Below are 24991 nucleotides of genomic sequence, written 5' to 3'. Positions count from 1 at the left end.
TTTTGAAATAATTCTCTTTATACAAGAAAGTCTACAATTAAAAACAGACCCCCGTTTCTCCCCACATATGCACCAGCCCCTGAAAAAAAGGGGTGGAGGGGGAATAGTTTGTGTCATCACGCTCCCCCCATGATGAGTGTTGTAGAGGTAGAGTAGGGGGAGTTCTCCATCATCCCTCCTCATTATAGGAGTACAGTCTCTGTCTGTAGCTGGGGAGACGGGATAAGGCTGAGGCAGGGAGGTGATGATCCAGGACAGGGGGACGCGGGGGCTCAGTGTCACCACAGCCGATGCTGATGAAGATTACGACTCAGCACAGACCTGACGTCAGCTGTGAACCTGGAAACAGAGAAAATATAATGTAACAAACACCAGGAGACCCCTCCCATATATCACATAGATACTATATAGGGTCTGTGTATAGTGTACAGGACAGAGACCCCTCATATATCACATAGATACTATATAGGGTCCGTGAATAGTGTACACGACGGAGACCCCTCCCATATATCACAGATACTATATAGGGTCTGTATAAAGTGTACAGGACGGAGACCCCTCATATATCACATAGATACTATATAGGGTCTGTGTATAGTGTACACGACGGAGACCCCTCATATATCACATGTATACTAAAGGTCTGTTATAGGGTCTGAGTATCAGTGTATAGGATGGAGACCCCTCCCATATATCACATAGATACTATAGGACTGTTATAGGGTCTGTGTATAGTGTACAGGACGGAGACCCCTCCCATATATCACATAGATACTATATAGGGTCTGTGTATAGTGTACAGGACAGAGACCCCTCATACATCACACAGATACTATAGGACTGTTATAGGGTCAGTGTATAGGACAGAGACCCTCATATCACATGTATACTATAGGACTGTTAAAGGGTCTGTGTATCAGTGTATAGGACGGAGACCCCTCATATATCACATGTATACTATAGGACTGTTATAGGGTCTGTGTATAGTGTACAGGACGGAGACCCCTCATATATCACATGTATACTATAGGACTGTTATAGGGTCTGTGTATCAGTGTATAGGACAGAGACCCCTCATATATCACATGTATACTATAGGACTGTTATAGGGTCTGTGTATCAGTGTATAGGACAGAGACCCCTCATATATCACATGTATACTATAGGACTGTTATAGGGTCTGTGTATCAGTGTATAGGACGGAGATCCCTCATATATCACATGTATACTATAGGACTGTTATAGGGTCTGTGTATAGGACAGAGACCCCTCACATATCACATGTACACTATAGTACTGTTATAGGGTCTGCGTATCAGTGTATAGGATGGAGATCCCTCATATAACACATGTATACTATAGGTCTGTTATAGGGTCTGTGTATAGTGTACAGGACGGAGACACCTCCCATATATCACATAGATACTATATAGGGTCTGTGTATAGTGTACAGGACAGAGACCCCTCATACATCACACAGATACTATAGGACTGTTATAGGGTCAGTGTATAGGACAGAGACCCTCATATCACATGTATACTATAGGACTGTTAAAGGGTCTGTGTATCAGTGTATAGGACGGAGACCCCTCATATATCACATGTATACTATAGGACTGTTATAGGGTCTGTGTATCAGTGTATAGGACAGAGACCCCTCATATATCACATGTATACTATAGGACTGTTATAGGGTCTGTGTATCAGTGTATAGGACGGAGATCCCTCATATATCACATGTATACTATAGGACTGTTATAGGGTCTGTGTATAGGACAGAGACCCCTCATATATCACATGTACACTATAGTACTGTTATAGGGTCTGCGTATCAGTGTATAGGATGTGGATCCCTCATATAACACATGTATACTATAGGACTGTTATAGGGTCTGTGTATCAGTGTATAGGATGGAGACCCCTCATATATCACATGTATACTATAGGTCTGTTATAGGGTCTGTGTATCAGTGTATAGGACAGAGACCCCTCATATATCACATGTATACTATAGGACTGTTATAGGGTCTGTGTATCAGTGTATAGGACGGAGATCCCTCATATATCACATGTATACTATAGGACTGTTATAGGGTCTGTGTATCAGTGTACAGGACGGAGACCCCTCCCATATATCATATAGATACTATATAGGGTCTGTGTATCAGTGTATAGGACGGAGACCCCTCATATATCACATGTATACTATAGGACTGTTATAGGGTCTGTGTATAGTGTACAGGACGGAGACCCCTCCCATATATCACATAGATACTATATAGGGTCTGTGTATAGTGTATAGGACGGAGACCCCTCATATATCACATGTATACTATAGGTCTGTTATAGGGTCTGTGTATCAGTGTATAGGACAGAGACCACTCATATATCACATGTATACTATAGGACTGTTATAGGGTCTGTGTATCAGTGTATAGGACGGAGACCCCTCATATAATCACATGTATACTATAGGCCTGTTATAGGGTCTGTGTATCAGTGTATAGGAGAGAGACCCCTCATATATCACATGTATACTATAGGACTGTTATAGGGTCTGTGTATCAGTGTATAGGACGGAGATCCCTCATATATCACATGTATACTATAGGTCTGTTATAGGGTCTATGTATCAGTGTATAGGACGGAGATCCCTCATATATCACATGTATACTATAGGTCTGTTATAGGGTCTGTGTCTCAGTGTATAGGACAGAGACCCCTCATATATCACATGTATACTATAGGTCTGTTATAGGGTCTGTGTATAGGACGGAGACCCCTCATATATCACATGTATACTATAGGACTGTTATAGGGTCTGTGTATCAGTGTATAGGACAGAGACCCCTCATATATCACATGTATACTATAGGTCTGTTATAGGGTCTGTGTATCAGTGTATAGGACGGAGACCCCTCATATATCACATGTATACTATAGGACTGTTATAGGGTCTGTGTATAGTGTACAGGACGGAGACCCCTCCCATATATCATATAGATACTATATAGGGTCTGTGTATCAGTGTATAGGACGGAGACCCCTCATATATCACATGTATACTATAGGACTGTTATAGGGTCTGTGTATAGTGTACAGGACGGAGACCCCTCCCATATATCACATAGATACTATATAGGGTCTGTGTATAGTGTACAGGACAGAGACCCCTCATATATCACATGTATACTATAGGTCTGTTATAGGGTCTGTGTATCAGTGTATAGGACAGAGACCTCTCATATATCATATGTATACTATAGGTCTGTTATAGGGTCTGTGTATCAGTGTATAGGACAGAGACCACTCATATATCACATGTATACTATAGGACTGTTATAGGGTCTGTGTATCAGTGTATAGGACGGAGACCCCTCATATAATCACATGTATACTATAGGCCTGTTATAGGGTCTGTGTATCAGTGTATAGGAGAGAGACCCCTCATATGTCACATGCATACTATAGGACTGTTATAGGGTCTGTGTATCAGTGTATAGGACGGAGACCTCTCATATATCACATGTATACTATAGGACTGTTATAGGGTCTGTGTATCAGTGTATAGGACAGAGACCCCTCATATATCACATGTATACTATAGGACTGTTATAGGGTCTGTGTATCAGTGTATAGGACGGAGATCCCTCATATATCACATGTATACTATAGGTCTGTTATAGGGTCTGTGTATAGGACGGAGACCCCTCATATATCACATGTATACTATAGGACTGTTATAGGGTCTGTGTATCAGTGTATAGGACAGAGACCCCTCATATATCACATGTATACTATAGGTCTGTTATAGGGTCTGTGTATCAGTGTATAGGACAGAGACCCCTCATATATCACATGTATACTATAGGACTGTTATAGCGTCTGTGTATAGGACGGAGACCCCTCATATATCACATGTATACTATAGGACTGTTATAGGGTCTGTGTATCAGTGTATAGGACGGAGACCTCTCATATATCACATGTATACTATAGGACTGTTATAGGGTCTGTGTATCAGTGTATAGGACGGAGACCCCTCATATATCACATGTATACTATAGGACTGTTATAGGGTCTGTGTATCAGTGTATAGGACAGAGACCCCTCATATATCACATGTATGCTATAGGTCTGTTATAGGGTCTGTGTATAGGACGGAGACCCCTCATATATCACATGTATACTATAGGTCTGTTATAGGGTCTGTGTATCAGTGTATAGGACGGAGACCCCTCATATATCACATGGATACTATAGGACTGTTATAGGGTCTGTGTATCAGTGTATAGGACGGAGACCCCTCACATATCACATGGATACTATAGGACTGTTATAGGGTCTGTGTATCAGTGTATAGGACAGAGACCCCTCATATATCACATGTATACTATAGGACTATTATAGGGTCTATGTATCAGTGTATAGGATGGAGACCCCTCACATATCACATGGATACTATAGGACTGTTATAGGGTCTGTGTATCAGTGTATAGGACAGAGACCCCTCACATATCACATGGATACTATAGGACTGTTATAGGGTCTGTGTATCAGTGTATAGGACGGAGACCCCTCATATATCACATGTATACTATAGGACTGTTATAGGGTCTGTGTATCAGTGTATAGGACAGAGTAGTTATCATACCTCAAGGCGTCCAGCATTGGAAGCAGGTTGAGTAGAGCAGTGTCGCTGGGATCACTGAACCAGGACTTGATAGGTATGGCATTATCTAGAAGTGGGATACAGATAAAGTATTAGGCGGTAGCCCTGCTCCCCGGGTAGGAGTTAGGATCAGCAGAAGGGGGTGGGTGAGCGGGTTAGAAGACAGAAGGGCTCCCTGATGGGATGAAGAGACCATGGGACGTATTCAATTAGCGGCGTAAATGGCAACAGGCGGAAAAAAAACTGGAGACAAAAGTTCTCCATCCCAGACCAGGAGAATGAAAAACAAAAAATTCCTATTTTTGGCTTAAAATGTGGAGATTTCTTTCAGAACCCTTTGGACACTGCCCCCCTAATGATACATTACGTACATTAAGTTGCGTACCTTGGCAAAAAAACAGCACGCAAATTTTGGGCGGAAAAAAAAAATATATAGTTGAAAATGGTTTTAACGCATCGGGTCTGATTTTTCGGGGGGCTATATGGATGCGTCACGTGTTTTAAACATCACACGCGGTCACAGCAGGCGTTTAACGGTTTTTAAAATTGCGTTTTTACGACACGAAAATATACTTTAACCCATTTTAACATTTCTCCTGTTTTTTTTGGCAAAAATTTTGCAGTTTTTTTTGGCCGAAAAAAAGGTTAGTTTTTTCCAATGGCGAAAAAAACTTCAGTTTTTGCCGCTAACTGAATACGACCCCCATGTCGGTATGTGGGGGGGAGGAACGTAAGGAACAGAACCATTCATTGGACAGGTACCTGGATGACTCCGGTAGGCCCCCGGCGAATTGTCCAATATCACCACACTGGACAGATCGCTGTGCACTACAGAGAGGTCCTTAATGTAACTGCCCAACTCCAGGGTACAGTGCTGCGGAGGGAGGAACAGGTACATAGTTATATCATGGTAGGGGGACAGGGTGAGTCACACAATGTCTGAGGGTAACCAGCACTGGCCTCAGCCTCTATCTGGAGCCGCACATCACACGTCCAATCTCTGTACCATACACTGCTATTGGTGCTACTCATCCCCCATGTGGCTGTGTTATTGGGTTATTATTGGTCGGTGTAAAAGTGACTGTTCTTTGAAACCAACTAATCGGTGCCTGAATTATAACCGGAGAGAATAAACTTTGTGCCACCATACATAGATGGGCAGCGCCTGACTGGTGAATATAGGACATCTAACAATAATCATCTTCTGTTAGTAATATATTAATTGGATATAGGCTGCACATGGGTAATAATGAATGGGGTAATCCACCTTGCTGCCATTCTCAGCGAGTATCGGTGCTATGTGCCTGTGGTGTATTTAGTACGAATAAAAAAAAAAAAAAGGAGACTTATGGTAAAACTTGACTTTGTTAACTCTCTTTCTTCGAAGTCCATAGGGTCCACAGGAAGACAATGGGGTGTAGGTGGTGGATAGGAGGACCGGACACCAAACACTTAAGCTTTTGCTATCCCAGGATGCTCCGGTACTTCCCCCTATACCCCGCCCACAGCCTGAGGGCATTTCGGTTTTGTTAACAAGCCCAAGGCAGGAGCAGGACAGGATAGAGGGAAGACTGGTACACTGAGGAATCACACTCTCACACAGAGAAGGAAACCTGTGACCAAGAGAAGAAACCCATAGAAGCCAGTGAGTCAGGGCAGGCGCCCTGTGGACCCCTATGGACTTCGAAGAAAGTTAACAAAAGGTAAGTCTACCATAACTCTCCTTTTCTTCTTTAGGGTCCATAGGGCTCCACAGGGAGACAATGGGTATGTCCCACAACAGTTCTCCTGAGGCGAGAGGAGAATCCGACGTCCAAATGAAGCATCCTGAGAGGCAAATGTATCAAAGGCATAGAACCTAAGAAAGGTGTGGACAGAAGACCATGTGGCCACCTTGCACAGTAGTTTGGCAGACGTGCCACGGCAGACTGCCCATGAGGGACCCACAGAGCGAGAAGAATGAGCAGAGACAACAGCCGCACAGGAAGACCAGCCTGCGTGTAAGTCTGTGAGATAGTCATGCGAAGCCATCTGGCCAGAGTTTGTTTGTTAGCTGGCCATCCACTCTTGGACCTTAGCAAGGAGGTCTCAAGAGCCACGCCGTCAGAGACAGACAGGCCAGATCCAAATGTAGACAGTGACCCTGAGACAACACTTCCGGTCGTTGAGGAATTTGGAGAGGAACGTCTATGGTGAGACTTTGAAGATCAGAGTACCAATGGCGTCTGGCCAAGTTGGAGCTACCAACAGGACCGTGCCCCCTTCTTGCTTGAACGTCCGAAGGACCAGAGGAAGAAGGGAGACTGGAGGGAAGAGGTACGCCAAATGAAAGGTCCACTTCACCGACAAGGTATCCACGAAGGCTGCTTCAGGGTCCCTTGTCGTGACGGCTTAAGAAATCCGCTTCCCAATTGACAATCCCCAGCATGAACACTGCGGAGATGGCGTTCGGCCCATGTGAGAATGCGTGACACTTCTGTCATTGCTCACCGGCTTCGAGTGCCTCCCTGGAGATTGAGGTGGGCCACCGCCATGGTATTGTCAAACTGTACTTGTACTGGCCTGTCCTGTAGAATATACTGAGCCAGAGGGCTGCCTCTGTAGGTGGCTCGGAGTTCTAGGACGTTGATTGGTAAGATTGCCTCGGCTGGTGTTCAGCGTTCCTTGGAAAAAGTGCTGGCCGGTCACTGCGCCCCACCCACGAAGACTTGCGTCCGTGGTGAGGGGTACCGATTCCGGGATCCAAAAGGGGCGGCCTTTGTTTAAGTGGGCATCTGTAACCACTATGAGAGGGACAGACAAACTGCCGGAGAGAGGACCAGCGTCTGGGATCTTATCAGATGGGGCAGCCCATTGCACCTGGAGAGGATTAGGTGTTGTAGGGGCCTGAAGTGGAAAAGAGCAAACTCCACCATGTCGAAGGTGGATACCATGGACCCCAAAGGTCTGTATTGCTGAGTGAATTGACGCTCGGCGACCTTGGAGAAACCTGCGCACTTGTTGCTGCAGTACGGAGATCTTGTCTGCTGTCAGGAAAATTCTCTGAGCCTGAGAATCCATAAGTGCTCCCAGATGTACAAAACTTTGTAAAAGGTTCAGGGAAGACACTTTCCAGTTGATCAACCAGCCGTGCCTCTGTAGAAAGACAATGGTTATCTGAAGATGGCGGTGAAGGACCTCTGGAGAGCTTGCTAAGAGCAAGAGGTCGTCCAAGTATGGGAGTAGCCCGATTGCCCGACGACGCAGGTGGGCTGCCGTAACAGCCATGATTTTGGTAAAGCTCCGCGGAGCTGTAGAAAGCCCAAAGGGCAGTGCCTGAAATTGGAAATGTTGCTGTAGGACAGCAAACCGGAGATACCGCTGATGGGAGGGCACAATAGGTACATGTAATAAGCGTTGTTAATGTCCAGAGATACCATAAAGTCTCTAGGTTTCATAGCTATGACAATAGAGCGGAGGGTTTCTATACGAAACCTGGGCACCCTGATAAACTTGTTGATAGACCTGAGGTTGAGGATAGGCCGTTGAGACTCATTGGGCTTCTGAAACAAGAAAAGGGTGGAATAACCGTTCCTACGCTGTGACGATGGGACTGGAATCATTACCCCCGTGTGCAGCAAGGACTGAATGGCCTTCTGGAGGAGCAGGGCTTTGCTCGGGTCTGATGGAGGGCCTGTTTAAAAGAACTGCTGGGGGAGGGGGGACATCTCAGGAATGAGAGGGTGTACCCGTGAGAGACCACTTCTTGTACCCAGACGTCTGGTGTTCTGACGCCAGAATTGGGCTAACTGAAGAAGTCGGCCTCCCACTCTGGGGTCCCCCAGGGGGAGGGCAGCCCCGTCGGGCTGAAGGTTTGTCCTCGGATTTAGTAGCTGGGCGTCTGGTTGCCCAGGCATGCTTGGTCCTGGGCTTGGAAGCCTTTGTGGATGCCAACTGCCGAGGAAAGGACTGATCTTTAGCTTTTCCCTGGGGGTGAAATGACCTAAAGGATGAAATCTGAGACCTGGGTGTAGATGCTGAGGGCAGGAAAGTCATCTTAGAAGCTGCTAAGGTAGTCACAGTATTGTCCAACTCTGGGCCAAACAGGATCTCCCCAATGTAAGTGAGTGATTCCAAAGCCTTCTTAGAGTCTGTGTCGGCCTTCCACGAATGAAGCCAAATGATAAGGTGGGCTACGACTGAAGTAGCAGATGCCTTGGAAGCTAGGAGACCAGTATCCAAAGCCGCTTCTCCCTGATGTGCGAGAAGTAGGACAGCTGTTCCCGAGAAGCATCTGAGGGAAATGTGTTCTCTAGAGCGTCTGCCCAGCTTTCAATGGCTTTGGCCACCCAGGCAGTAGCCATGGCTGGACGAGTAATAGCTCCCGTAAGAAAATACACAGATTTTAGGCAACCTTCAATCCTTCTATCCGTCGACTCCTTTAAGGAGGATACTGTAAAGTAGAGCCTTTAACTAGACGTGTCACGTGGGAAACTACCGCTGGAGGAGCTTCCCATTTAGCGCAATCAGCTGCTGGAAAAGGACAAAAAGAAACCAGGTGTTTTGGCAGCTGGAACTTTTTACTTGGTGTATTCCATGCTTCGCTCTTGAGTTCAGAAAGCTGATCGTAGAGAGGGAATTCCACCAAAACCACTTTCTGTCGCTTAAAAAGGGGCTCTTTTGCCTAAGGGATGGGCTCAGCATCTTCTATTTGAAGAATTGATCTGACAGCCCTCACTAGTGCAGGTACATTCAATTTATTCTGAAGCTCTTGCTCCCCCCGAGGGTGACCCAGTGAGAGAGAGATCTGCGTCGTCTGCCTCCCCAGAAGAGGCCTCAGAATCTGAGAGCTGTGTGGACTGTGGGGATGTGAAGTACACCAGTATCCCAGGGTTATTGTGAAAGAAAAGCGAAAGGCAATGCACTAAAATCAACTACTCAGACCGCAGTGGCTGGTAGGCTATAGCGCTACATAACCTAGCTCCTAGGAGAGGTATGTGACTGGACCCAGCGTTCCTGGAGAGAGCTGTGGCTGCTGTTAAGAAAATGGCCGCTGGAGGTCTCTGCGGGAGCAGTGGGAGAATGAGGAGCAGCTCAGAGGCGGCAAAACCGCAGTGGAATGGTGCGAATGTGAAACCGCCTTACCTGTCCCGGCTGCAGTCTGGGGTCCGCCTGAGGAGCCCGCTAGCAAGGCCCCCCGCCAAAAGTACCAAGCCGAGGGCAGGAGTTACAGCATGGCGGAGGGGTGATGGAGCAGAAGAAGAGACGTCTGAAGGATTGTCTAGTGCTGCTTGCTCTGTCTTCAAGTTAAAAGATATAAAATTAAATAAAATTATGCTTGGGCCATTTAAAGCAGCCCCAATGTTCTATCGGTGATCCAGCTCCTGCCGGACACCAAGACAAACTGATTGCCTTAGGCTGTGGGCGGGGTATAGGGGGGGGTAACCAGAGCATCCTGGGACAGCAAAAGCTTTACGGTTTGGTGTCCAGTCCTCCAAGTACAGCCTACACCCCATTGTCTCCCTGTGGAACCTGGAAATGGTCTCAGGTGTCATCTCATACATAGAGCCTATTATATCTCACAGCGTCAGCACATGGACCCGGTGGAGCCTGGAAATGGTCTCATCTCATACACAGAGCCTATTATATCTCACAGCGTCAGCATATGGACCCGGTGGAACCTGGAAATGGTCTCATCTCATACACAGAGCCTATTATATCTCACAGCGTCAGCACATGGACAGGGGGAACCTGGAAATGGTCTCATCTCATACATAGAGCCTATTATATCTCACAGCGTCAGCCCATGGACCGGGGGGGAACCTGGAAATGGTCTCAGGTGTCATCTCATACATAGAGCCTATTATATCTCACAGCGTCAGCGCATGGACACGGGGGAACCTGGAAATGGTCTCATATCATACATAGAGCCTAATATATCTCACAGCGTCATCGCATGGACCAGGGGGAATCTGGAAAAGGTCTCAGGTGTCATCTCATACATAGAGCCTATTATATCTCACAGCGTCAGCAAATGGACACGGGGGAACCTGGAAATGGTCTCATCTCATACATAGAGCATATTATATCTCACAGCGTCAGCACATGTACTCGGGGGAACCTAGAAATGGTCTCATCTCATACATAGAGCCTATTATATCTCACAGCGTCAGCGAATGGACCCGGGGGAACCTGGAAATGGTCTCAGGTGTCATCTCATACACAGAGCCTATTATATCTAACAGCGTCAGCATATGGACTCGGGGACCTGGAAATGGTCTCATCTCATACATAGAGCCTATTATATCTCACAGAGTCAGCGCATGGACCAGGCGGAACCTGGAATTAGTCTCATCTCATACATAGAGCCTATTATATCTCACAGCGTCAGCGCATGGACCTGGGGGAACCTGGAAATGGTCTCATCTCATACATAGAGCCTATTATATCTCACAGCGTCAGCGCATGGACCAGGGGGAACCTGGAAATGGTCTCATCTCATACATAGAGCCTATTTATATCTCACAGCGTCAGCACATGGACACGGGGGAACCTGGAAATGGTCTCATCTCATACATAGAGCATATTATATCTCACAGCGTCAGCACATGTACTCGGGGGAACCTAGAAATGGTCTCATCTCATACATAGAGCCTATTATATCTCACAGCGTCAGCGCATGGACCCGGGGGAACCTGGAAATGGTCTCAGGTGTCATCTCATACACAGAGCCTATTATATCTAACAGCGTCAGCATATGGACTCGGGGACCTGGAAATGGTCTCATCTCATACATAGAGCCTATTATATCTCACAGAGTCAGCGCATGGACCAGGCGGAACCTGGAATTAGTCTCATCTCATACATAGAGCCTATTATATCTCACAGCGTCAGCGCATGGACCTGGGGGAACCTGGAAATGGTCTCATCTCATACATAGAGCCTATTATATCTCACAGCGTCAGCGCATGGACCCGGGGGAACCTGGAAATGGTCTCATCTCATACATAGAGCCTATTATATCTCACAGCGTCAGCCCATGGACCAGGAGGAACCTGGAAATGGTCTCATCTCATACATAGAGCCTATTATATCTCACAGCGTCAGCGCATGGACCAGGAGGAACCTGGAAATGGTCTCATCTCATACATAGAGCCTATTATATCTCACAGCGTCAGTGCATGGACCAGGAGGAACCTGGAAATGGTCTCATCTCATACATAGAGCCTATTATATCTCACAGCGTCAGCGCATGGACACGGGGGAACCTGGAAATGGTCTCATCTCATACATAGAGCCTATTATATCTCACAGCGTCAGCGCATGGACCCGGGGGGAACCTGGAAATGGTCTCATCTCATACATAGAGCCTATTATATCTCACAGAGTCAGACCATGGACATGGGGGAACCTGGAAATGGTCTCAGTTGTCATCTCATACATAGAGCCTATTATATCTCACAGAGTTAGCGCATGGACCTGGGGGGAACCTGGAAATGGTCTCATCTCATACATAGAGCCTATTATATCTCACAGCGTCAGCGCATGGACCCGGGGGGAAATTGGAAATGGTCTCATCTCATACATAGAGCCTATTATATCTCACAGCGTCAGCGCATGGACCTGGCAGAACCTGGAAATGGTCTCATCTCATACATAGAGCCTATTATATCTCACAGCGTCAGCACATGGACCAGGAGGAACCTGGAAATGGTCTCATCTCATACATAGAGCCTATTATATCTCACAGCGTCAGCGCATGGACACGGGGGAACCTGGAAATGGTCTCATCTCATACATACAACCTATTATATCTCACAGCGTTAGCGCATGGACCTGGGGGAACCTGGAAATGGTGTCATCTCATACATAGAGCCTATTATATCTCACAGCGTCAGCGCATGGACCCGGGGGAACCTGGAAATGGTCTCATCTCATACATAGAGCCTATTATATCTCACAGCGTCAGCACATGGACCAGGAGGAACCTGGAAATGGTCTCATCTCATACATAGAGCCTATTATATCTCACAGTGTCAGCGCATGGACCAGGAGGAACCTGGAAATGGTCTCATCTCATACATAGAGCCTATTATATCTCACAGCGTCAGCGCATGGACACGGGGGAACCTGGAAATGGTCTCAGTTGTCATCTCATACATAGAGCCTATTATATCTCACTGCATCAGCGCATGGACCTGGGGGAACCTGGAAATGGTCTCATCTCATACATAGAGCCTATTATATCTCACAGCGTCAGCGCATGGACCAGGGGGAACCTGGAAATGGTCTCATCTCATACATAGAGCCTATTATATCTCACAGAGTCAGACCATGGACCTGGCAGAACCTGGAAATGGTCTCAGGTGTCATCTCATACATAGAGCCTATTATATCTCACAGCGTCAGCGCATGGACCAGGGGGAACCTGGAAATGGTCTCATCTCATACATAGAGCCTATTATATCTCACAGAGTCAGACCATGGACCTGGCAGAAACTGGAAATGGTCTCAGGTGTCATCTCATACATAGAGCCTATTATATCTCACAGCGTCAGCGCATGGACCTGGGGGAACCTGGAAATGGTCTCAGGTCTCTTTACTGTAATGAATCCTTTTTTAAGTATATCTTGGAGTACCGCAAATGTGCAGATTCTGGAATAAAATATTGCTTTTGGTCCTCAATATAAAATTATTATCCCTCTTCTCACTAATAGTTACAATAGCAAAAAAAGTTATATTGGACAGTTCTGCAGCTCTATTGCCAGTGGTTACACCTATGTTATATGCTGTATTATTTTAGGCAGGCGCCCGATTCTTATTGGAAAAACAGCTGAATGAAACGCACTCTCATACTGGTCAGTTCCCACAAAGAAGAAATGTGATTGGTTATTTCCCAGCAATGAGGTAATGGAGTGGGATGTTCCCTGAAGGTGGTCGGCAACCACACTGCGGCAGCTTCACGGGAACGCAAACATGCTGACAAGCCCCTGTCTAGCCAGGTAACCACTTTCACAGGGCGCCACCTTGTAGGTATCGGAGCTTAAGGCACCAGCATTCCGTAAGACGCTGGAATCAGAGCCACGCGTGCTACTAGCATGTACTTGACATGTGAGATCCAGTGTAGACATTTAGTAATGATAGGACAGAAGCCTCCAAACTCACCTGTCGGTAAAAGCGTCTGCGCAGGACCCCTCTGTTATTATCTAGTTTATCGGCCACAGCAGAACCGTAAATCTCCATACTGGCTGTGAACACCACGAGCTCGTACCACTGACTGACCTGGAGGAGGACACGGAGGGCATGAGGAACATTTATCATTGTGTGTACAGAGGAGCCTATACGCCAGCGGCTCCGGCATTATGGGCTGTCTCTCAGAAGGAGAGCTGGTTGCCAGGGGGGGTATCTATTCCATTATAAAGAGTAATGTGCAGGAGAGAGTGTTCCGGGAATGTGACAATATATTAGAGAACTCCGAAGACAACTACCATACTGACAGGGGGACATTTTAGCACGTGAATGACTCCAGGATAAGACCACACTTATAAGAGATCTGCTACGTTCCTGCAACGCTCTGTCCTGCAAACGTGCTCTTACTTCTCCTGCGAGAGTACATTACGTATCCCCCAGGCAGCCAATTAGCGCCTCGTGTATCACCACCGACTAGATGAGGTATGTCTCACAGGGCGAGCGATCAGTGGTTCTAAACAGTAAATGAAACAAGGGCGCTTACAAAACGTTTCCTATCACTATGTACTGACATAACTACATGTAAGAGACAGTAGAAGGCTACAACATCAATATGAGTCTTGCAGTCATGAATCCACCTACATGATAGGCAAATTATGATGAGGCCTCCATGAAGATCCCTAACCCATGACCTACCAGGGGCGACCCTCCACCTTACCCATCACCAGACTAAAGCAGGAGAGATGGACCAATGCGGAGAGCAGGCCCAGCTGAGGAGAACACTCACCACTTCAAGGAAGAAGTCAACATGTGGTCTTTTATGTACAAAGAATCGCACCGGATGTTTATCTATAACGACCTGCAGAGAGGAGAAGTGTCCATGTTAGTAACAGGCCAGGAGTGTACGGCAAGGTGGGGCATTACAGACACTCTGCGCAATGACCTTTAGTATAAAATCGGGAGGAGTTCCAGGACGGACTGTCGGTCGCAATACTCCATCGTGATGAGAGTGGATCAGAGTCTCATCTAGATCCAAAACAAGAACCTTCCTCTTTACTTGATCTGAGGGAAAAAACAAACAAACAAACAGAGGCCGGGGTTAGGAGGGCATGGGGGGGACATGAGCCCAGGTTCAGAAAGGCAGGTGGGGGGACACAGAGGCCGCAGTCATAAGGAGGGTGACGGGTGGTTTAGGAGGGGGGGGATCAGTCCTCAGGAGGGCAGAGGCTGGGGTTAGGAGGGCATGGGGGGGACATGAGCCCAGGTTCAGAAAGGCAGGGGGGGGGGACACAGAGGCCGCAGTCATAAGGAGGGTGACGGGTGGTTTGGGAGGGGGGGGATCAGTCCTCAGGAGGGCAGAGGCTGGGGTTAGGAGGGCATGGGGGGGACATGAGCCCAGGTTCAGAAAGGCAGGGGGGGACACAGAGGCCGCAGTCATAAGGAGGGCGACGGGTGGTTTGGGAGGGGGGGATCAGTCCTCAGGAGGGCAGTGGCTGGGGTTAGGAGGGCATGGGGGGGGACATGAGCCCAGGTTCAGAAAGGCAGGGGGGGACACAGAGGCCGCAGTCATAAGGAGGGCGACGGGTGGTTTGGGAGGGGGGGGGATCAGTCCTCAGGAGGGCAGAGGCTGGGGTTAGGAGGGCATGGGGGGGACATGAGCACAGGTTCAGAAAGGCAGGGGGGGGGGACAGAGGCCGCAGTCATAAGGAGGGCGACGGGTGGTTTGGGAGGGAGGGGATCAGTCCTCAGGAGGGCAGAGGCTGGGGTTAGGAGGGCATGGGGGGGACATGAGCCCAGGTTCAGAAAGGCAGGGGGGGGACACAGAGGCTGCAGTCATAAGGAGGGCGACAGGTGGTTTGGGAGGGGGGGGAGAGAGATCAGTCCTCAGGAGGGCAGAGGCTGGGGTTAGGAGGGCATGGGGGGGACATGAGCCCAGGTTCAGAAAGGCAGGGGGGGGGGGGGGACAGAGGCCGCAGTCATAAGGAGGGCGACGGGTGGTTTGGGAGGGAGGGGATCAGTCCTCAGGAGGGCAGAGGCCGGGGTTAGGACAGCCAATGTCTGGGACTGCACTTACTGAGTCGGTTCTTGGATGCAGGAGACAGGGGAAGGACATCGTACCTCACAGTCTGATACTGTATAACCTAGTGATAAAGACACATAGAAAGCCTTAGAAAGGTGATAGACATAAAACTTTAACCTGCTGACAAACAACATTGGTTTCTGGAATATTATTAAGATACTGACACCCTTCAGACAAAGAGGAATCTGCATGAGACACACTGAAATGTTATTAGAGGTCATCATCAGAAAAAGGGACGTGTGGCTTATTGTCAGGTAACAGCACGGATGCATAAAGCACGTTTCACACAAGCGATGGTGATCGGCTGTCGCTGTACGATGAGAACACCAGCAGCCAATGGAGGCAACCAGGGCAACCCTCAGGTGGGCTAGAGCCGGAACTATTGTACCGGGCCTGGCACCACAGGGGGGGGTCCCGCAGCGCTCCAAAGATCCCACCTGTGAGCTGCATCTTATACACGTGTACATACCTGCCTAACATACAGGATTATCGGTGTGCTGCGATTGCTCTGGTCTGCGCTGAGGTTAACGGATCAGGTCAAGTGCTAGTGTGCATTGCCTGCTGGGCGCGCTGCACTGCAGGTGTCAGAGGTAGCTGGGTATCAGGAGAAGCGTCACGGCATGATGTACCCGACAAGAGATGATTGCTGAACCCTGGCCTCCAACCAGGACATTGGTGAGTGGAGCAGTCTCAAGTAATGGGGCAATAAAAGGGGGGAAATGAGGCTCCGTTCACAGAGGGAGGTGGGTAAACTGAGGGCTTGTGTGCACCAGATGCGGTGGCGATAGGGGCTTGTCATGCTGTCAGGGCATGGGCTGTGGAGGGTGATGATTGGCTCCCGTGTCTAGTAACGTTATGATGCCACGTTGGGACAGCAGTGACCTGATTGGCTGTAATGCGCCTTGCCTAGCATGGCCGGGCGCTGGTTAGCTGGAGGAGTTAATGTAACACGTTGTGGAGACACAATAGCCACAGAAACGCTTGTGTCCCGCACAGCCGCTTCCAGCTGACAGTCTGAGTCCAGGCTTCACCCTGTCACACAGAGCGCCCCGTACGGTGCCAGCTGACAGTCTGAGTCCAGGCTGCACCCTGTCACACAGAGCGCCCCGTACGGTGCCAGCTGAGAGTCTGAGTCCAGGCTGCACCCTGTCACACGGAGCGCCCCGTACGGTGCCAGCTGACAGTCTGAGTCCAGGCTGCACCCTGTCACACAGAGCGCCCCGTACGCTGCCAGCTGCGTTGTGTGCTGGGAGAAATTTGCGTGGAGGGTTTCTGCGCTGCCTGGTACCGGAGCTCGGGGAGGCAGAGGAGAGGGCCGATCAGAGTAGTTATTGCGTCTCTTCCTCCTGTTTGTTTCCCGGAGACGTTTGCGCAAAATCTGAGCCCCCATCAGTCTCTTCTGTCTGCTGGTTTACAGACTGCTGCTGGGGCTGCACCCACTTTCCCAAAATCAATGGTGAGAACCAGATACTACAGTAACAATGGAAGATGTGCAGGAGGAAGCAGCAGGCACACGTTACACACAGCAGCACTATACAGCCGCTACAGTAATAATGGAAGAAGTGCAGGAGGTGGCAGCAGTCACACGTTACACACAGCAGTACTGTACAGCCGCTACAGTAATAATGGAAGATGTGCAGGAGGAGGCAGCAGTCTCACGTTACACACAGCAGTACTGTACAGCCGCTACAGTAATAATGGAAGATGTGCAGGAGGTGGCAGCAGTCACACGTTACACACAGCGGTACTGTACAGCCGCTACAGTAATAATGGAAGATGTGCAGGAGGTGGCAGCAGTCACACATTATACACAGCAGTACTGTACAGCCGCTACAGTAATAATGGAAGATGTGCAGGAGGAGGCAGCAGTCACACGTTACACACAGCGGTACTGTACAGCCGCTACAGCAATAAAGGAGCAGCCACAGTCCTCATTTATACACAGCAGTACTGTACAGCCGCTACAGTAATAATGAAAGAAGTGCAGGAGGTGGCAGCAGTCTCACGTTATACACAGCAGTACTGTACAGCCGCTACAGTAATAATGAAAGAAGTGCAGGAGGTGGCAGCAGTCTCACGTTACACACAGCGGCACTGTACAGCCGCTACAGTAATAATGGAAGATGTGCAGGAGGTGGCAGCAGTCTCACGTTACACACAGTGGTACTGTACAGCCGCTACAGTAATAATGGAAGATGTGCAGGAGGAGGCAGCAGTCTCACGTTACACACAGCAGTACTGTACAGCCGCTACAGTAATAATGGAAGATGTGCAGGAGGTGGCAGCAGTCACACGTTACACACAGCGGTACTGTACAGCCGCTACAGTAATAATGGAAGATGTGCAGGAGGTGGCAGCAGTCACACATTATACACAGCAGTACTGTACAGCCGCTACAGTAATAATGGAAGATGTGCAGGAGGAGGCAGCAGTCACACGTTACACACAGCGGTACTGTACAGCCGCTACAGTAATAATGGAGCAGCCACAGTCCTCATTTATACGCAGCAGTCACACGTTACACACAGCGGTACTGTACAGCCGCTACAGCAATAAAGGAGCAGCCACAGTCCTCATTTATACACAGCAGTACTGTACAGCCGCTACAGTAATAATGAAAGAAGTGCAGGAGGTGGCAGCAGTCTCACGTTATACACAGCAGTACTGTACAGCCGCTACAGTAATAATGAAAGAAGTGCAGGAGGTGGCAGCAGTCTCACGTTACACACAGCGGCACTGTACAGCCGCTACAGTAATAATGGAAGATGTGCAGGAGGTGGCAGCAGTCTCACGTTACACACAGTGGTACTGTACAGCTGCTACAGTAATAATGGAAGATGTGCAGGAGGTGGCAGCAGTGTCACGTTACGCACAGCAGTACTGTACAGCCGCTACAGTAATAATGGAGCAGCCACAGTCCTCATTTATACACAGCGGTACTGTACAGCCACTACAGTAATAATGGAGCAGCCACAGTCCTCAATTATACGCAGCAGTCACACGTTACACACAGCAGTACTGTACAGCCGCTACAGCAATAAAGGAGCAGCCACAGTCCTCATTTATACACAGCAGTACTGTACAGCCGCTACAGTAATAATGAAAGAAGGGCAGGAGGTGGCAGCAGTCTCACGTTACACAGCAGTACTGTACAGCCGCTACAGTAATAATGAAAGAAGTGCAGGAGGTGGCAGCAGTCACACGTTATACACAGCAGTACTGTACAGCCGCTACAGTAATAATGAAAGATGTGCAAGAGGAGGCAGCAGTCACACGTTACACACAGCGGTACTGTACAGCCGCTACAGTAATAATGGAGCAGCCACAGTCCTCATTTATACGCAGCAGTACTGTACAGCCGCTACAGTAATAATGAAAGAAGTGCAGGAGGTGGCAGCAGTCACACGTTATACACAGCAGTACTGTACAGCCGCTACAGTAATAATGAAAGATGTGCAGGAGGAGGCAGCAGTCACACGTTACACACAGCGGTACTGTACAGCCGCTACAGTAATAATGGAGCAGCCACAGTCCTCATTTATACACAGCAGTACTGTACAGCCGCTACAGTAATAATGAAAGAAGTGCAGGAGGTGGCAGCAGTCACACGTTATACACAGCAGTACTGTACAGCCGCTACAGTAATAATGAAAGAAGTGCAGGAGGTGGCAGCAGTCTCACGTTACACACAGCAGCACTGTACAGCCGCTACAGTAATAATGGAAGATGTGCAGGAGGTGGCAGCAGTCACACGTTATACACAGCAGTACTGTACAGCCGCTACAGTAATAATGAAAGAAGTGCAGGAGGTGGCAGCAGTGTCACGTTACGCACAGCAGTACTGTACAGCCGCTACAGTAATAATGGAGCAGCCACAGTCCTCATTTATACACAGCAGTACTGTACAGCCGCTACAGTAATAATGAAAGAAGTGCAGGAGGTGGCAGCAGTCTCACGTTATACACAGCAGTACTGTACAGCCGCTACAGTAATAATGAAAGAAGTGCAGGAGGTGGCAGCAGTGTCACGTTACGCACAGCAGTACTGTACAGCCGCTACAGTAATAATGGAGCAGCCACAGTCCTCATTTATACACAGCAGTACTGTACAGCCGCTACAGTAATAATGAAAGAAGTGCAGGAGGTGGCAGCAGTCTCACGTTATACACAGCAGCACTGTACAGCCGCTACAGTAATAATGGAAGATGTGCAGGAGGTGGCAGCAGTCTCACGTTACACACAGTGGTACTGTACAGCCGCTACAGTAATAATGGAACATGTGCAGGAGGTGGCAGCAGTGTCACGTTACGCACAGCAGTACTGTACAGCCGCTACAGTAATAATGGAGCAGCCACAGTCCTCATTTATACACAGCAGTACTGTACAGCAGTTACAGTAATAATGGAAGATGTGCAGGAGGTGGCAGCAGTCACACATTATACACAGCGGCACTGTACAGCCGCTACAGTAATAATGGAAGATGTGCAGGAGGTGGCAGCAGTCTCACGTTATACACAGCGGCACTGTACAGCCGCTACAGTAATAATGGAAGTTGTGCAGGAGGAGGCAGCAGTCACACATTATACACAGCAGTACTGTACAGCCGCTACAGTAATAATGGAAGATGTGTAGGAGGTGGTAGCAGTCACACGTTACACACAGCGGTACTGTACAGCCGCTACAGTAATAATGGAGCAGCCACAGTCCTCATTTATACACAGCAGTACTGTACAGCCGCTACAGTAATAATGGAAGATGTGCAGGAGGTGGCAGCAGTCAAACATTATACACAGCAGTACTGTACAGCCGCTACAGTAATAATGGAGCAGCCACAGTCCTCATTTATACACAGCAGCACTGTACAGCCGCTACAGTAATAATGGAAGATGTGCAGGAGGCAGCAGTCTCACGTTACACACAGCGGCACTGTACAGCCGCTACAGTAATAATGGAAGATGTGCAGGAGGTGGCAGCAGTCACACGTTATACACAGCAGTACTGTACAGCCGCTACAGTAATAATGAAAGATGTGCAAGAGGAGGCAGCAGTCACACGTTACACACAGCGGTACTGTACAGCCGCTACAGTAATAATGGAGCAGCCACAGTCCTCATTTATACGCAGCAGTACTGTACAGCCGCTACAGTAATAATGAAAGAAGTGCAGGAGGTGGCAGCAGTCTCACGTTACACACAGCAGCACTGTACAGCCGCTACAGTAATAATGGAAGATGTGCAGGAGGTGGCAGCAGTGTCACGTTACGCACAGCAGTACTGTACAGCCGCTACAGTAATAATGGAGCAGCCACAGTCCTCATTTATACACAGCAGTACTGTACAGCAGTTACAGTAATAATGGAAGATGTGCAGGAGGTGGCAGCAGTCACACATTATACACAGCGGCACTGTACAGCAGTTACAGTAATAATGGAAGATGTGCAGGAGGAGGCAGCAGTGTCACGTTACGCACAGCAGTACTGTACAGCCGCTACAGTAATAATGGAGCAGCCACAGTCCTCATTTATACACAGCAGTACTGTACAGCCGCTACAGTAATAATGAAAGAAGTGCAGGAGGTGGCAGCAGTCTCACGTTATACACAGCAGCACTGTACAGCCGCTACAGTAATAATGGAAGATGTGCAGGAGGTGGCAGCAGTCTCACGTTACACACAGTGGTACTGTACAGCCGCTACAGTAATAATGGAAGATGTGCAGGAGGTGGCAGCATACGTACAGTATACAGGGAGTACTCGGAGGAAGCCCTGGGGTGTATATACAGTATATAGGGAGTGTATATACAGTATACAGGGAGTACTCGGAGTAACAATACTCACGGTGCGGACCTGTCTCAGGATATACAGGAGGAAGCCCTGGGGTGTATATACCGTATACAGGGAGTATACGTACAGTATACAGGGAGTACTCGGAGGAAGCCCTGGGGTGTATATACAGTATATAGGGAGTGTATATACAGTATACAGGGAGTACTCGGAGTAACAATACTCACGGTGCTGACCTGTCTCCTCAGGATATACAGGAGGAAGCCCTGGGGTGTATATACAGTATACAGGGAGTAATAATACAGTATACAGGGAGTAATAATACAGTATACAGTGAGTACTTGGAGTAACAATACTCACGGTGCGGACCTATCTCCTCAGGATATACAGGAGGAAGCCCTGGGGTGTATATACCGTATACAGGGAGTATACGTACAGTATACAGGGAGTACTCGGAGGAAGCCTTGGGGTGTATATACAGTATATAGGGAGTGTATATACAGTATACAGGGAGTACTCGGAGTAACAATACTCACGGTGCGGACCTGTCTCAGGATATACAGGAGGAAGCCCTGGGGTGTATATACCGTATACAGGGAGTATACGTACAGTATACAGGGAGTACTCGGAGGAAGCCCTGGGGTGTATATACAGTATATAGGGAGTGTATATACAGTATACAGGGAGTACTCGGAGTAACAATACTCACGGTGCGGACCTGTCTCAGGATATACAGGAGGAAGCCCTGGGGTGTATATACCGTATACAGGGAGTATACGTACAGTATACAGGGAGTACTCGGAGGAAGCCCTGGGGTGTATATACAGTATATAGGGAGTGTATATACAGTATACAGGGAGTACTCGGAGTAACAATACTCACGGTGCGGACCTGTCTCAGGATATACAGGAGGAAGCCCTGGGGTGTATATCCCGCATACAGGGAGTATATATACAGTATACAGGGAGTACTCGGGGTAACAATACTCACGGTGCGGACCTGTCTCAGGATATACAGGAGGAAGCCCTGGGGTGTATATACAGTATACAGGGAGTAATAATACAGTATACAGGGAGTAATAATACAGTATACAGTGAGTACTTGGAGTAACAATACTCACGGTGCGGACCTATCTCCTCAGGATATACAGGAGGAAGCCCTGGGGTGTATATACCGTATACAGGGAGTATACGTACAGTATACAGGGAGTACTCGGAGGAAGCCCTGGGGTGTATATACAGTATATAGGGAGTGTATATACAGTATACAGGGAGTACTCGGAGTAACAATACTCACGGTGCGGACCTGTCTCAGGATATACAGGAGGAAGCCCTGGGGTGTATATACCGTATACAGGGAGTATACGTACAGTATACAGGGAGTACTCGGAGGAAGCCCTGGGGTGTATATACAGTATATAGGGAGTGTATATACAGTATACAGGGAGTACTCGGAGTAACAATACTCACGGTGCGGACCTGTCTCAGGATATACAGGAGGAAGCCCTGGGGTGTATATACCGTATACAGGGAGTATACATACAGTATACAGGGAGTACTCGGAGGAAGCCCTGGGGTGTATATACAGTATATAGGGAGTGTATATACAGTATACAGGGAGTACTCGGGGTAACAATACTCACGGTGCGGACCTGTCTCCTCAGGATATACAGGAGGAAGCCCTGGGGTGTATATACAGTATACAGGGAGTATATATACAGTATACAGGGAGTAATAATACAGTATACAGGGAGTACTCGGGGTAACAATACTCACGGTGCGGACCTGTCTCAGGATATACAGGAGGAAGCCCTGGGGTGTATATACCGTATACAGGGAGTATACGTACAGTATACAGGGAGTACTCGGAGGAAGCCCTGGGGTGTATATACAGTATACAGGGAGTAATAATACACTATACAGGGAGTATATGTACAATATACAGGGAGTACTTGGAGTAACAATACTCACGGTGCGGACCTATCTCCTCAGGATATACAGGAGGAAGCCCTGGGGTGTATATACAGTATACAGGGAGTAATAATACAGTATACAGGGAGTAATAATACAGTATACAGGGAGTACTTGGAGTAACAATACTCACGGTGCGGACCTATCTCCTCAGGATATACAGGAGGAAGCCCTGGGGTGTATATACCGTATACAGGGAGTATACGTACAGTATACAGGGAGTACTCGGAGGAAGCCCTGGGGTGTATATACAGTATATAGGGAGTGTATATACAGTATACAGGGAGTACTCGGAGTAACAATACTCACGGTGCGGACCTGTCTCAGGATATACAGGAGGAAGCCCTGGGGTGTATATACCGTATACAGGGAGTATATATACAGTATACAGGGAGTATATATACAGTATACAGGGAGTAATAATACAGTATACAGGGAGTAATAATACAGTATACAGGGAGTAATAATACAGTATACAGGGAGTAATAATACAGTATACAGGGAGTACTCGGGGTAACAATACTCACGGTGCGGACCTGTCTCCTCAGGATATACAGGAGGAAGCCCTGGGGTGTATATACCGTATACAGGGAGAATACGTACAGTATACAGGGAGTACTCGGAGGAAGCCCTGGGGTGTATATACCGTATACAGGGAGTATACGTACAGTATACAGGGAGTACTCGGAGGAAGCCCTGGGGTGTATATACAGTATATATGGAGTGTAAATACAGTATACAGGGAGTACTCGGAGTAACAATACTCACGGTGCGGACCTGTCTCAGGATATACAGGAGGAAGCCCTGGGGTGTATATACCGTATACAGGGAGTATATATACAGTATACAGGGAGTATATATACAGTATACAGGGAGTAATAATACAGTATACAGGGAGTACTCGGGGTAACAATACTCACGGTGCGGACCTGTCTCAGGATATACAGGAGGAAGCCCTGGGGTGTATATACCGTATACAGGGAGTATACGTACAGTATACAGGGAGTACTCGGAGGAAGCCCTGGGGTGTATATACAGTATACAGGGAGTAATAATACACTATACAGGGAGTATATGTACAATATACAGGGAGTACTTGGAGTAACAATACTCACGGTGCGGACCTATCTCCTCAGGATATACAGGAGGAAGCCCTGGGGTGTATATACAGTATACAGGGAGTAATAATACAGTATACAGGGAGTAATAATACAGTATACAGGGAGTACTTGGAGTAACAATACTCACGGTGCGGACCTATCTCCTCAGGATATACAGGAGGAAGCCCTGGGGTGTATATACCGTATACAGGGAGTATACG

At 48.0% G+C, this 24991-nt stretch overlaps 1 protein-coding gene across 1 annotated transcript; it reads right to left on the bottom strand.

Annotated features, from left to right (window-relative positions):
• On the bottom strand, window positions 1-21790 carry CTDNEP1 (CTD nuclear envelope phosphatase 1; the record flags this gene model as incomplete). The annotated part of the gene is made up of 8 exons (XM_088466533.1): window positions 1-339; window positions 4655-4739; window positions 5435-5546; window positions 13817-13933; window positions 14628-14699; window positions 14784-14902; window positions 15915-15981; window positions 21755-21790. Coding segments are annotated over 8 exons (669 nt in total), but the record flags the coding sequence as incomplete, so codon positions are not given.
• Between the last annotated feature and the right edge of the window lie 3201 nt (window positions 21791-24991).

The sequence above is a fragment of the Taudactylus pleione genome, unplaced genomic scaffold (assembly GCF_031769625.1).
Source record: "Taudactylus pleione unplaced genomic scaffold, aTauple2 ptg003434l, whole genome shotgun sequence".
NCBI classification, from domain to species: domain Eukaryota; kingdom Metazoa; phylum Chordata; class Amphibia; order Anura; family Myobatrachidae; genus Taudactylus; species Taudactylus pleione.
This window is presented reverse-complemented; position numbering and strand designations above follow the sequence as displayed.